The 14,978-nt window shown below is 36.7% G+C and overlaps 1 protein-coding gene across 1 annotated transcript in view; it reads right to left on the minus strand.

Moving 5' to 3' along the window:
- ZCCHC4 (zinc finger CCHC-type containing 4) overlaps nucleotides 1-14,978 on the minus strand; it is a gene marked incomplete at its 3' end in the record, with an annotated part of 41,849 nt that overhangs the window by 1,975 nt on the left and 24,896 nt on the right. The window contains 6 exon segments of the mRNA XM_084233846.1: nucleotides 1,355-1,499; nucleotides 2,011-2,062; nucleotides 4,215-4,290; nucleotides 4,520-4,641; nucleotides 11,811-11,911; nucleotides 13,427-13,577. Coding sequence (XP_084089972.1) covers nucleotides 1,355-1,499; nucleotides 2,011-2,062; nucleotides 4,215-4,290; nucleotides 4,520-4,641; nucleotides 11,811-11,911; nucleotides 13,427-13,577 — 647 coding nt within the window.

Below are 14,978 nucleotides of genomic sequence, written 5' to 3' on the forward strand. Positions count from 1 at the left end.
ATGCTAAAAAGGCTATTAAAATTATTTACTGTTATAAATTAAAAAACTGCCTTGTCAATTTCATTATAAAATTCTCTAAAAGTACTTCCTGAAAATAACAACAGGAGTTTAGGAGTATTCTCTGGGAAAAATTTATCAGGCATACCACATCCTAAGAAATCTGCTCCTGAATTAAACTTGATAAAATTTAATGCTGAGATAAAATTTAATACTATAGGTTTTCTCTCAGTGGAAATAATATATAGACTGGCTAGGGCTATTTAAGAACCAATGAGGAGCCCACCATTATCAAAACTCAAATTCAGTTTCCATGTATCCTAAGTTCATGAAATCAAAGGCTGAGCATGTTATAACTCATATGCACCCAGAATTATAATGTAAATGATGTAACAGTCCCAGACTAATAGTTTATTAGGCTGCATTCCATTCTTGAATTCCAAGGAAAAATAGGTCTATATGATTTTTCAAAACCTCTTTAATTTTAGAACTTGTACCTCACCCTCAATCACTCGATGAAACTGCTTATTAAAACCACATTTAATAAAAAGTAGTAGTAAAGGCAGTTTAAATATAGTAGGCAAAATTTAAACGACTAAACCTTAATGGGAAAAAATAGTAATTTCCACTGAGCAAAAAAATGAAAATAAGCAAATGAAAAAGAATAATACAATCATAAACGGTTACTAAATCATTAGGTAATAGATATTTTCCCATCACAAGTCATATTATACTAGCTCAAAATGTTTATCCTGATCTAAATTTTAATGTAATGTGAAATTAGGCTGTATGGTTTTCATATCAGCAAAACAAGAGGAATCAATATCTATCATCCCTTTTAGATTTTTTTAAAAAGTGTAACTATTCAGGGCCTCCCTTGGTGGCACAGCAGTTGAGAGCTGGGCTGCGAGGCTGCCCGCAGCCTCTGCAGCGCCGGTTCATTCCCTGGCTGCTGGCGAGAGTCCCACCAAAAAAAAAAAAAAAAAAAAAGTGTAACTATTCACATTAACACTGTTGAAATATTAGTGCTTTTCTCTAGAGGCCTCTATCATTGCTCTGAGTTATAACCAATACCCAACACTGGTAGGAAAAACCACAATAATCAGAAAAAAAAAGACGAAAATAAATAGAAAATATTTAACTATTAAATGTCTAAGTATTTTTATGTCTTGTAAAATTTAAGTTCTTCGATTCGTCTTTGCATCCTCCCTTCACCATCTGTTGCAAAAAATACTTACCGGTGAAAGCAACAATTAATTTAGTATTTCTGAATCCTCTAACTATTACATACTTTGTGGATTGCTCTGTACAAATCACATAGGAAAAATCTTTTTCTAATAAAAAAAATTCAACTAACTTGTTAATTTTCTTAGAAGTAGAGATGTTAGGACACGAACTACGTTTATGGTCTAATTCACCACAAATAAAGCAGCCATCCTTCGGGCCTTTGCAAGAATGATCTGGAAGAGCACAGTGATTGCAAGTGCTACAGTGGATCCACGCTATAAAATAAAAGACATATTAAAAACATAAACTTTTAGGAAAAGTTCATTTAATATGAGCTTTCGTTTGCTTGACCTTTATGATAGGAAAGTTAAAACGGTGTTTACGTCAACTAGTGTGACGGGTTTGCATAGCTGGTTATAACTGGCTAAAGAGATCAAGGGTCAGAGGTTGGAATCCCATATAAACCAGCTAATACATGACAACAAATTCAGCCCTTCTCCAATGAGCCAAGAGCTGAGAGCCCCAATGGAATGGTGGCTGGCTAAGTGACACAGAGCCCATTCAAATATGCCAAACCAAATGTCTCATTGAAATAGGCATGAAACAGTCAGGTCTCTATATAGGAAAGAACGTACAATTTGGTCATTGTAAAAATTTAAAAGCAAATAAATTAATGCAGATCTCTATATTAATGTTTTTTCTGTTATTACAAAAATGAAATAAAAATGCTATTTATAGAACCTAAATGTTTTCATAGGATCTCAAATACTAACTCTAAATACTTACAAGGTTTTACACACTTGTGGCAAAGAAAGCAATGGCTCCATTTCCTGCCATCCTGCAAAAACAATGTTTAAATTATGTTTAATTTGTCACTGAAAATCAAGTTCCACAATTAAAAATTAAAATGTCTTATTAAAATCTGTGTAAATTATTCATTCCTTATTTCTCACTTTCCTGTGCTTCACAATTAAATACTTTGATTTTAATTTATGCATTTCTCCACTCAACTCAAATGCCTCCTTGATGGGTCCCAATTTCCGTAACTGCAAAACTAGGGATTTATGTCTGAACGTCCACTCCAGTTCAAGCAATCCAATCCACACAAAGAAGAGCGTGATGAAAATTTCAGGAGAATTAATGATTCATAATTTTTATGTGGCTGTCTGGCATAATCCTTAGTAAAATCCATATTTGAAAACTTTATGTAATTTAGAAAGAGATTACAGGTTACTGATTGGGTAATTTCAAAACCGTGAAATAAAACATAACTAGAAAAGTATACATAAAACATAAATGTCCGGTTTAATGGGTACTATAAACGAACGACCCCCAACAGGTCAAGAATTAGAACACATCAGCTCACCAGCCACTGCCCACAGGCCTCCGCCCAGCATTCCTCCATCCCAGGTTTTTGGGGCAATCACTTTTGGCTTTTGTTTGTTCTTAACACCTATCATGTATATTTACAGTGTTCACAGTGTTGATTCTCCTATCATGCATATACATCTCTACATATTGGGTTGTCGGAAAAGTCATGACGTATTTTTTCTTGTTTTTCAAGCAAAAATGTATTATTACCTTTCCGACAACCCAATAGTCTGATTTTCCTTTTTTGAAGCTTATGATCTTGACGTAATTTTTTTAAAGAATATAGATAATTTCCAAATGATTTGAAATTAACTATGTGTTATCATAGTTAAAAACAAGTGAAAACTAGGTATTACAAACTTATGAAACATACACCTTGTAACAGTTATAGAAAGACAGTCTTTCCTGGGGCCTCCCTGGTGGTGCAGGCGGTTGAGCACAGCACTGTGAAGCAGTCCACAGCCTCTGCAGCGCAGGTTTGATCCCAGCCAGCTGGAGAGATACCCACATGGAGCAGCAGACCTCTGCTGTCTCACCCACTGCTCCCCTCAGCAGTGTATTTCAGTCAGTCTGCCTGTTCTGTTCCCTGCTCTGTCTCTGGTGAATCCTCTCACCCTCCCACACATCTGCCTGTTCCCCGGTTCTTGTGTACATGAATAAATAAAAAAATCTTTAAAAAAAAAAAAAAATGGAAAGACAGTCTTTGCTCTGAAGAAAATCTTGCATATTTGTGAAATTAAACTTCATGTGTTCTCTCCAACCAGACTTAGTTAAAAAGAGCAAATTCAGGGTCTTCCCACCTTCCTGAAAAAGTAACAGGCGCTATGTCACTTGTGGCCCACACTTAAATCTGTGAAAGAGCGAGGAGCACCTACCCACCAGTGCTGTTTTGTGAGATGTTGATGAGTTATTCACCTACAGCTCTTAGGAAAAGACTTAGCCCATAAAAAGTGCACAACAAATGCTTTTCATTATTATTTCACCAGCACAGTGATACTTTCTTCTAGGGCAATGCCTTATTTGAAACATCTTAATTTTGCCCTCAACAAAATTTAGCATCATTTAGTGTCTTAAGTAAGCAGTGCCATAGTATCAGATAAAAATGAATTCAAGTAATTGTTAATGATGATGAAGGCAACGAAGTATTTTTAAAAGTTTGACTTTATAATTAGAGATAAAATATTGTACTAAGTTATAATTAATAAAAAAATACATTAGTTCAAATATTATTAACAGATTAACATTAAACAAAAGTGGGCCTCCCCGGTGGCGCAGCGGTTGAGCGCTGGGTTGCGAAGCTGCCCGCAGCCTCTGCAGCGCCGGTTCGATCCCCGGCTGCTCCCCGGCCACTGGAGGAGGATCCCACATGGCGCGCAGACCTCTCCTGCCGCCCGCTGCTCCCCTCAGCAGTGTACCTCAGTCCTTCTGCCTGCTCTGCTCCCCGCTCTGGCTCTGGTGAATTCTCTCACCCTCCCGCGCTTCTGACTGTACCCAGTGCTTGTATAAATAAATAAATAAACCTTAAGAAAAAAAAAATCATTAAACAAAAGTAATGAAACTAGTAAGTTAAAATAAAACTAATATATTTGCATAAAAATTCATTCTAAAGGAACCTATACCTTGGATGTGCAAGAATTACAGTGCTCACAGTGCTGATTCTCTAGAGAAACGTATCTTTGACACAGAGGGCAAAATCTAAGGAGGAAAGAGAAACAGGCACATGGTCTTAGCAAGAGTTACAGTAAACAAAAGTTCACAAGGTATGCATTAGAAAAATGGGGTGTAATCTGAATTCAATTTAATATAGAATTATGGAGGAATTTTAAAATAAGAGAACATTATGAGTCATTATTAAAGCATTTCAATGTGAAGTCTATGGAACTTTCAGTCTCGCAAGTTTTGCGAGGTCTCATTGTAATCCTACCTGTACCCTTCTTCAACCGGAAGGATTATTTTGCTGGGTGGAATGTTCGTGAAAATGCGCACAGGAGACTGTTTCCGGCCTGTCTTTCCATGTTTATAAAGTGCATGATTATCATAATCTACCTAGAAAGTTTTTAAAAATTTAAAAAGAAAAGTTTACTCAAATGATCATTCATTAATGTTCTTTATACAATAAAGGAAAAAGCTGATCTCTCTCTCTGGCCCTGCCAATGTCTACTAGCCTCACAGGAACCAATTTAGGAAGACTGATTAACAAGCTTAACCAGCAGGGAGATAAAACAAGTACGTGATGAGAAGACCCAGCTAAACAAACACATGGGGTGAAATCCTCCAGGGTTCCAGTTGACTGTCACGGGTAAGCCCAAGGTCGATAATGTGAGTGTGTGAGAACCGGTGCGGACTCACCGCTGGCCCACACAGAGCGTAACATCCAAGCAAAGACAAGACCAGGAATGGTTCATATCTGAAGCCCTGTGTTCTGCTACTCCATTTTAAGAGCCACATGGATAAAACCAGTTCAATTCCACTGAAGTAATGGGAATGAACAGGATTTACAGTGTAGCCTACAAAGGGTGTTTATTCACAACAGAGAAGGCTGAGAGCATCGGAGAGGAATTTTATAACTCAAGGGGTGGCATGCAGTATAGAAATTAGACTTATCCTTTATTGCTTTGGAGAACAGAAGTAGGACCAATGGTTAGATGTTAATAGGGAGCATATTTTATCTCAATATGAGAAAATTTTCTAACGATTAGAGCTATTAAATAAATTGAGTTGCCTTGTAAGGCTGTAGGACTTTGCTCACTGAATGCAGTCAAGTGAGGTTCAATGACTGCTTGTCATGAATTTAGTGAGAGGATTATTACGGTGGCAAGTTCGCCTAGGTTACCTCTAGGTTTCTTTCTAATTTTAAAAATTCTATGAATATATGTTACCTATTAGAGGCTAAGGCACAAAAGTAGATTTTACTTCAAAATCACCTTAAAATAGTACTGTAAGTAGTTTTCTTTTAAAATGATTTAAATTCTCAATTTTTCCTTAACACACTCCTCCACGTACTCAATAAATATACGGCACCTTATTAAATTCAACAAAGCTGCTTTGAACATTTATGAGTGTCATAAGAAAAAAATTCTTCCCAAGAGAATCTTACAAAGATTTTTAAATGTTGGAAAAAAGTATCTTCGAAAAGATTTCTACCAAATGGAATATTCCATGCAAAATGATAGCAGATGGAAGAGAGGAGGGAAAAAAAAGAGAACAATTTCTTTATGGTTACCCAAGGAGTCAGAGAATGTATGTGTCAGGAAGGTGGTTGATTGCTTGATTTTGCATAACCTAATTGAGATTATTATTATTTTTAAATGCGGGTTTGTTGTGCTAATTAACTATAAACATATGGTATGTAAAATGCATGCTGCTAGGGTAAATTAATGTACCTCTAACATACATCCATATTTCATAGCTTCCTCCACACAAATAAACCTCCTATGGAAGTGCTGTAAAGCAAACACAATTTTGCAAATTGCGTATCGTTGGTGGTAGAGCTGATACACCATTTTCCCATCATTATCTCTGACATTTCACTCACAATGATGATGAGAGGCATTTTCAAATAGAAAATTTCTCCCATGGAACTGATTAATGTGATGAAGTACTGTATAGAAATGAGGGAAAGCTCAAAATCTCTGCAATCCCTAACTTTTAATTTTATCTACACAAATTTCTTCTGTGCCACGAGATTGAAACTAGTTATATGGAAACCAAGACATTCAAGTCATCAAACACTTATTTTGTACCTACTACGTTTCAGGCATCATGCTGGGAAACAAAGATTAAATAAGACAGAGTACATCTATTTTTATAACAGGACTGTGTTCTGTTTAATTTCAGTTTATTCAAAAGAAACCAAGTAAACTCTTTGGCTCCATTAACCAACCTATACCACAGCGATAAGATCTTATAGTTATATTCCCCATATCTCAAGTAACCTCTTATTTAAAATTTATATATATAAATTATGCACACGTGTGTGCGTGTGTGTGTGAGATTCCTCCAAGTCTGTTAGATATTTTATGTTTATTACATGTCAGGAATCAAGAATTTCAGTTGCCATCTTATAATTAGTAATAATGTCTCAGGAATTTCTGTTAAAATATCTTCATTTCTGAACTTGAAACAAGCCTCAAAAAATTCTACACAGGATGATTTTTTTAAAAGATAACTTTAAAAAAAAGCAAAGAGTTTCACTTTTAACAACCCAGACAAATGTCCTAGATTAGGTGAAAACAAGAGATCACAGCATGTTTAAAGTGGAAGGGAAGTAAGATGACCCAGCTCAGACAAGGTAAATACAGGACCTAAATGCAGCCACAGGCTGTCCCTTCCTCCCCCTCCAACCCCCAGGGGCAGACATCACTAATCAATCATGCTACTGTGCCACTGAGCCCGGTACTCTCAACAAATTCTTCAGAAAGTCACTACCAATTTATCAGGCTTAGCACTAAAAGTAAAACTTATCTGCCATCCCTTTTCTGGTTCAATCATTTTATTTTATAGGCAAGGAAACAGAGACTGGGAAAGATAAAGTGACTTCCCCCACGATTAAATAGCTTCTAAAAGGCAGTTCTAGGACTCAAACTTCTGACTCTAAATCAGAATTTCCTTTCATTATCACATCCTTCCTTTCTAATCTGCCCTTAATAAGACTCTTGGTTTGCTAGGTCTTTGATGACTATTTATTCTGTACTCATGGAATGCTTTATATAACTGAAGAGACTACATAATTTATACTTCATGAAGATTTGCAGCATTTCCGCCTTGCTCTTACCTGAAAAGTATTTTTAAAAAGAGAGAGATTTAGTGATTTTGGGTCTTTTACCTCATTGTAGCTTGGGGGCTTACAGAATCATCTTAGGCTATGTCAGCAAGAAGGCCTAATCAAGATCTGTAGGGAAAGAGCTGTGACAGAGAGGAGACTTTCAAATGTCTTTATCCAATGTGTCACTTGATGAAGATAACTAACATAAAAGGAAAAAAATTACCACAAAGTGAGGTTAGAGTAACAAAAGAAAGAAACCAAAAGGTTTAAGACGGATAACAATAAATCCATAGTAATTTAAAAAAAAAAATTAGAAAATCCATCAGGGGGGAGGTGTGACAAATTTGGTTTATAAATCCATTACCTCCTCACCATTTCAAACCCTCACCCACAGTGAAAAACGCACCCCAGATTGTGGATGAACACTTTTCTGAGGGTGCCTGTGCTTTACAATTTTAATGTCTCAGATTCTGTGCCCAAAAAGGACCTGCAGAAGACTTTTACCTCCACCCTGAGATGACACAATGACAGGAGTGATAGTATCACAATGTCAATACAATAGCTTTTATTCTACATTTGTGTGTCCCATGGGTCACACTAAGCCTTTTAATGTATTATCACACATAATTCTTTTATTGAGTGGAAGTCCAAACACAATACAATTTCCACTGATGATCAGGGTTAAACCCTGTATTGATTTTCTTTCTTTTATAACCACCTTCACTGATTTCTCTCATCCCTCAATGCCCCATCTCTGTCAACCACCAATTTGTTCTTGTATTTACGAGCTTTTTTTTTTTTTAGACTTCACATATAAGTGGTAGTATATAGTATTTTTCTTTCTCTGATTTTATTTAACATAATACCCTCATGGTCTATTCACATTGCCACAATAGCAATATTTCATTCTTTTTTATGGTGGAATAATATTCCATTGCATAGCATATACCAAAATTTCTTTTTTTTTTTTTTAAATTGAGGTTACATTAGTTTATAGCATTGTATGTGATTCAGAGGCATAGGATCATACCTCTTCAGATGCATGTCACCTCACCACACCTACCACCACAGCTCCCATAATTCTTCATAGTAGTCCATTGTGCTGCCTCCCTATTTTTCCTTCCCCCCTGGTAGCCGCAATTCAGATGTCTAGTTTTATTGGTTCAGTTTTGTCTGACTCTTTGTTTCTTTATAGTCCAATATTAGAGAAACAATCCAGTATCTGCATTTCTTCTTCTGACTTATTTCAATTAATGTAGTCCTTTCCAGCCTTCAGTTCTATCCATGTTTCACAGCTGTGTAGTACTCCATTTTGGCGTGTGAATATATATATACACACACACCCTATCTTTCTAATGTACTCATTTTGTACTTGAACACTTAGGCTATTTCATAACTTGGTTATTGTAAATAGTGTTGTAATGAACATAGCAGTGCATATATTCCTTTGAATTAGTGTTTTTTACATTCTTCAGGTGAAATCACTAGGTGATATGGTAGATCTATTTTTAATATTCTGAGAAACCATACTGTTTTCTATAGGGGCAGGACCAGTCTACATTCCCACCAGTTGTAAGAGGGTTTCTCTTTCTCCACATCCTCACCAACATTTGTTACTGTTCTTTCAGATATCAGCCATTCTCACAGTATAAGGTAGTATCTCATGGTTTTGATTTGCACTTCCCTAATTGGTAAATGATGATGAGCATTTTTCCATGTGCCTATTTCACGTATGTCTTCTTTGGAGAAGTTGCTAGTTCTTCAGCCTATTTTGTAATTGGGTTATCTGCTTCTTTTTCATTAAGTTGTGTGAGTTCTTTAAAGATCTTGGCTATCAGCCCCTTGTCAGATGTATGACATGCAAATATTTTCTCCCATTCAGTAGGGTGTCTTTTTGTTTTAATGATCATTTCTTTTGCTGTAAAGAAGTTTTTTAGTCTGCTGTAGTCCCATTTGTTTATATTCCCTTTTGTTTTTCTTGTCTTTGGCGATGAATCCACAAAGACATCACTGAAGCCAATGTTGTACTTTGCCAGTTTTCTTCAATGTCTTTTATAGTTTTGGGACTTACATTCAAGTCTTTTATCTATTTGGAGATTGTATTTATATGAGGTGTGTGATGTGATCTAGTTTCACTCTTTTTCATGTTTCTAATTTTCCTAACTCTGCTTGTTGAAGAGACTCAACACTTGTACTCTTGGTTACCTTGTCATAGTTGAACTGTCCATAGATGTGTGGGTTTATTTCTGGGTACTCAATTGTATTCCATTGGTCTGTGTGGTTTTTGTTCCAGTACAATACTGTTTTGACTACTATAGTTTTGTAGTATAGTCTGAAGTCTGGGAATGTGATACCACTCATCTTCTTTTTTGCCAGGGTTGCTTTGGCTATTCAGGAATGTCGTTGCAATCAAATACATATATATTTTTGAGTTAGTTTTTGTTGTCTTTAGGTTTGAATAGCTAGAAATGGAATTGCTGGATAACAGACAAGTTCAATTTTAATTGAAGAACTTTCACACTGTTTTCTATAGTGGCTGCATCAATTTACATTCCCAGCAGTGTCCAATGGTTCCCTATTCCTCACATCCTCACCCACCCTTATTTCTTGTCTTTTTGATAACTGTTGTTTTGATTTGTATTTCCCAGATAAAGATATTGAGCATCCGAAGTAGATATATAATTACTAGGCACATTTAACAGCTAAGATGAGCTTCACATAAACTCTTAGGCCTAGCTAGTAAGTGGCAGAACCAGAATTAAAACTCAGTTCCTTTTTGACTCCTGAATTCATGCTCTTTCTCATTCAACTTGTACAGGGCACCTGCTATGTGCCAAGCATTATACTAGATGATTACTCACTGTCAAAGGCAACAGGTACTCCTGGAAAGCAGAATTGATTTACTTAGTTAACATCTTTAGGATATGTCAGCTATCTGCGTATTACAAATGTTATTACTGGAAACATCCCTCAAACAAGAAACAGAAAACTGGCTGCTCTAAACAGGAAAGTAAACCAGCTTTGAGAAGATTTACAATGTAGATTCTGCCGAAAGTAGAGCTCAAAGAAGTCAGGGTTAAAATGGTACGTGCTACACATTCTTGAAAAGAATCTCTTGATATGGTTCAAAAGCCACGAATATGTCCACAAAACTTGGTAATAAAAGTTTTTAAAATTCTCTTGTAGCTTTGACATTTCATTTTAAGGAAGTTATGGAAAAATTATGAGTAAAATGGTAGTGTTTATGTTAGTGTTATTTAAGAAGTACCTAAAAGGTGAATGCAACCTGTAAGTTTAAAAAGGAAAGAATGACGACAAATGATGACAGAAACTGCCTATGAATTTAAAGTTAGTAAAAGCATAAAAATTATGTAACTGCGGTGAAAAATGCACACTTATATAAGACACAGTGAAGAAAGCAGAATTCAAATCCATCTGCTATGATTACAAATATGTAGAAGTGTTTTTTAAGAGGCTGAAAGTGAATACTTTAAAATTATATTTGCTATTTGGAGTAGAGTCACAGTAGTGTCTGTCCCTTCATTTTTGGTAGCATTGTTGCTTCCAGAATTTCTAAATGATTTTTGTGATAGCATATGCCTTCAAGATTGGAAAGAACCAGAAGCAAGGTCTAGCTCTGACAATGAGGGAACTCTCCCCTAGTTATAGGGCTGCAAAGCCTTCATCAGAGGCTAGTCAAGTGATAGGAAAACTCAAGCAGAAAACTGTCTTTGCAAAACAGGATGCAGTGCCCATTTGGTGACCACACCCACTGATGGCAACAACAGGGCGTGTTCCAGAAACCAAAGACATGAAGACTGGAGAGTAAACATTGAAGTAGAACGAGCCCAGGGCAGGTGGTTGGCCACAGCCACTGGCTCGATGCTTATCTTAGGCAGGTTCCCGCTTGGCAGAAGGGCAGACCTCAGTGTGCCTGCTTCTCTGACACCCGTGACCCTGAGCACTCCTCTGCTGAGAGCTCCTGGCCTCCTGAGTGACGCTGTGAAGTGCATGTGGCATTCGACCCACTGGAGAGTGATCTACTTCACAGAAAACCTCTGAACAGAGAAAACCGATGCTCGTCACGATGACCTGGGTGCGGTGAAGGTTTTCAGGATGATGAAAGATGAGGTCCTGCTCTCAAACTGAGTGGCACCTCAGAATCACCTGGGAAGCTTGGTAAAATATTTCTTCTTAAGGCTTTACTCCTGATTTTGATTTAGTAGGTTTATTTCAGTACCCAAAACCCTATTTTTTTAACAAGTACCTGAGGGACTGGAGACATTTAGGAACCCATGAACTGAGCTATGCATGTAGTATAATTTTAGTGTTTAATACAGCATAGAGTATTTTTTCCTTTACTAAAATCAATGAACAGTTTTAGCAGAACATTTATTTAAGCAGAATATCTGTTCCCCAACAATGCCAGAAAAAAGAATATTTACTCTACCTGGTAATCCAACATGCAGAAGCTTGGAAAAAACTGACAAATTCGGGATTCAAAAAAATAGGGGAAAATCCAGAAAATGGGTAGTTCTTTGGTGTTATCATCTAACGGATCACAAAAAGAGAGAGAGAAAAAAAAATAAGAAACTGACAGCAAAGAAAAATAAAACAGAAAATGTAATTCAAAATCTTCTGGTATCAGGAGTAACTGCAATTGTTCAACACATTGAAATAATATGTAAGGAGAAAATGTTTGCCAAAGTGCCACATACAACTTGACCTTCTCCTCAAATCAGTGCAAGCCTTCCATCATGCCTAAACACACTGCTGCAAAGCGTATGTATAAGTAATTCTTACGTGCATACCACTTTAGTCTAGGTAAAGGCAAAGATATTACGCCCAACAAGTGGGAAATGAAAAAGAAGCACCACTTTGAAACCCAAAGGTACGTCACAATGTGACAGAGGAAATCCTGGACTAGATGACAGAGGCCTGAGGTCTGAGTCCTAGCTTTGGCATCACTCATCTCCACTTCAGGGATGAATCAATTTAAATCATGGAAGATTCTGAAGAACAAGCTTAGTAAAATTAACTTTCAAGAGAAGCAGTCAACACAGCTATTATTTAAGGCCAACCACAAAACTAGGCATTTTCTGTATATTATGTCATAATAACCCCTTCAGTTACAATAATAAACCCATTTTATAGATGGGGAAACTAAAACCACAGACTTAAGTAGTTTGTTCAAAGTCATGCAGCTGGTAAGTTGCAGAACTGGAAAATGATACACAAAGCTCTTTAGTGTTTCCCCTTAACACTGATTTTATCCACTCTGATAAGCAAACCTAATAACCAAAAAACAAGTGAAATATTTAACACCATCAGTCATGTTTTAAATTTCGTTTGCAAACTGTCCCCAAAACACACTACTTGCGTGGCACAATTAATGGAGAGGCCAATAATTTATCACCTTAAATGTTGGAAACTAAGAAATGACTATACTGACTAATTAGATGCTTATATACAAAATACATGGAAGTCCTAAGGCACTTTACACTGAGTAATAACCCCCAGGCACTAGGCCCCTCTTATATTGATGTCTGTGTGTCACCAATAACTACTGTTAGGCTACTGGATGTCCCAATTTCCCTCCTAAATCTTAGCAGTTTAGGGTTCTGGGCCAGACATTGGTGTCCTCTGAGAGATTTGGACATGACTTTAGGAACAGGGAATGTACGAGCTATGAGGACAAAGGTACATGTTTGTCTTGTTTGCTGCTCTACTGCCAGCACCTAACAGCATTTGGTACACAGTGGCTACTCTGTAAATACTTATTGAATAAATGACAATGGTTCACTGATTCTTTACAATGTCCCCTTATGCCCATCTAAAACAAATATTTATCTACTAGTCATTTTAAAAACATAAGATTAGGATGATAAAGAGTCTCACGATAATGAAATTTGCCACATCATCAAATAAGCTCATTTTTTAAAAAAGACAAGAACCCAAGACATGTCTGTTTTATCAGCACTCTGATTCACGGAGCTCTGCTAACATTTGACAGGAAGTAGATACATAGATACATGTTTATTCTGCAGAAAGTAATAGATTACACACCTTGGCTTTGACCTTCTTTCCACATAGCAATTAACTTCTTGAATGTAACAGCCAGAGGTTCAACCAAGCCACCAAAAGGAGGATCTGTCACCATAATAACGCCTTCACCTTTATCTTCCTGTAAAAAGGTTCTGCATACTTCAAGGGCAGCCTGGAACAAATAAAAGTTCATTTCTAAATTAACACAAGCAGAAGGCACTTCATCCTATTTGGGAGAGAATGCGTTAGGCTCAATCTCACTCGTGGTACTGAAACTTCACCCATCCTGCAACCTCTATCCCCGGCTGACATCCTAAAGCCATTCTCATTCAGCTCCCTAAGATTTTATCTTTGGGTTCCTTGATAAGTAGGTTTTAAAATTGCAAATTCAAATGCTATCACTATCAGAGGACTACACATTTCAAATGGTTAAATTAAAAAACTAAATTTAGTAACCTAAAAGAGAGAAACTCATTACCCATGAACACTAAAACTCTAAACTCAGTTCAACAAACAGAAGCTGAGTCTGTGCTAAACCCCGGAGACACAAAGACAAAGAAGACATATTTTTTCCTGTCTGGTTTGCCCACTGCCCACGAGGCAAGTTTAACAAGAGCTACAAGTTACCAGTAAAACGTGCACATGTTTTTTGTGTACTGGGTAAATGACAGGCATATTTGAACAGGGACACTAAGCAAATAAACGAAAATTCACAGGTACCAAAGCTTATCCAAGGCATGAAACCACGCTATTAACACATTTTCCCAACAAACAGATTGAAGTGTTTTTAATAATTGCAAAGTTAATATTAACCACTGTCTAGGGTATTTATCATTTTTGCTTTGGGAGAAGTTATAAGAGACACCTGTAATATAAACTCTAGTCTACTGACTTTGTAGTTTTTAAGGCCTATATTTCACCTGTAAAAACAAATCAACACAGATTTTAAAGCTTAATGGCATTTTAAACTTTAATAAATCTATGTTCACCTTGTAATAAAATACATACTTTTCTACTACTAATTTTGATAACCCAACTGATGAGAGGAAAAACTACAACATCCTAATTCCTTTTTCCTAGAAAAGTCTTTATTAACTTCCTACTGGCAGTCCAACAGCAAAGGATGGTGTGTCAAGAAGGTTAATCACTTTTCAAGAACTGCTTGGTACTGCCTTGACCTGCCACCCCAACAAGGACTTCAAGTACAGAAGATGTTATTGAAAAACTTTCAAATTCCTTAGAGTTAAAAGTATAAAAAAGAAAATTAACAAACAATACCTAAACCCTTAACTGAGTTTCAAAACAAACAAAACATCAAAGATCATCTCTCCAGTAAGAATCAACAGCACTGGGCCTCCCAGGTGGTATAGGGCTTAATTAAGTCTCAGTTACTATCAAGCTATCACCATCTACTGCAGCCTGAGTTCAATACCCGGCCAGGGAGATGACCCACATGGCATAGCAGACCTCTCCTATCTTGCCCACTGTTCCCTCTCAGCAGTATATTTCAGTAGATCATCCTGTTCTGCTCCCCACCCTATCTCTGGTGAATCTTCTTACCCCCACACCCACC

Source organism: Talpa europaea (genome assembly GCF_964194135.1).
Source record: "Talpa europaea genome assembly, chromosome: 5".
Taxonomy (NCBI): domain Eukaryota; kingdom Metazoa; phylum Chordata; class Mammalia; order Eulipotyphla; family Talpidae; genus Talpa; species Talpa europaea.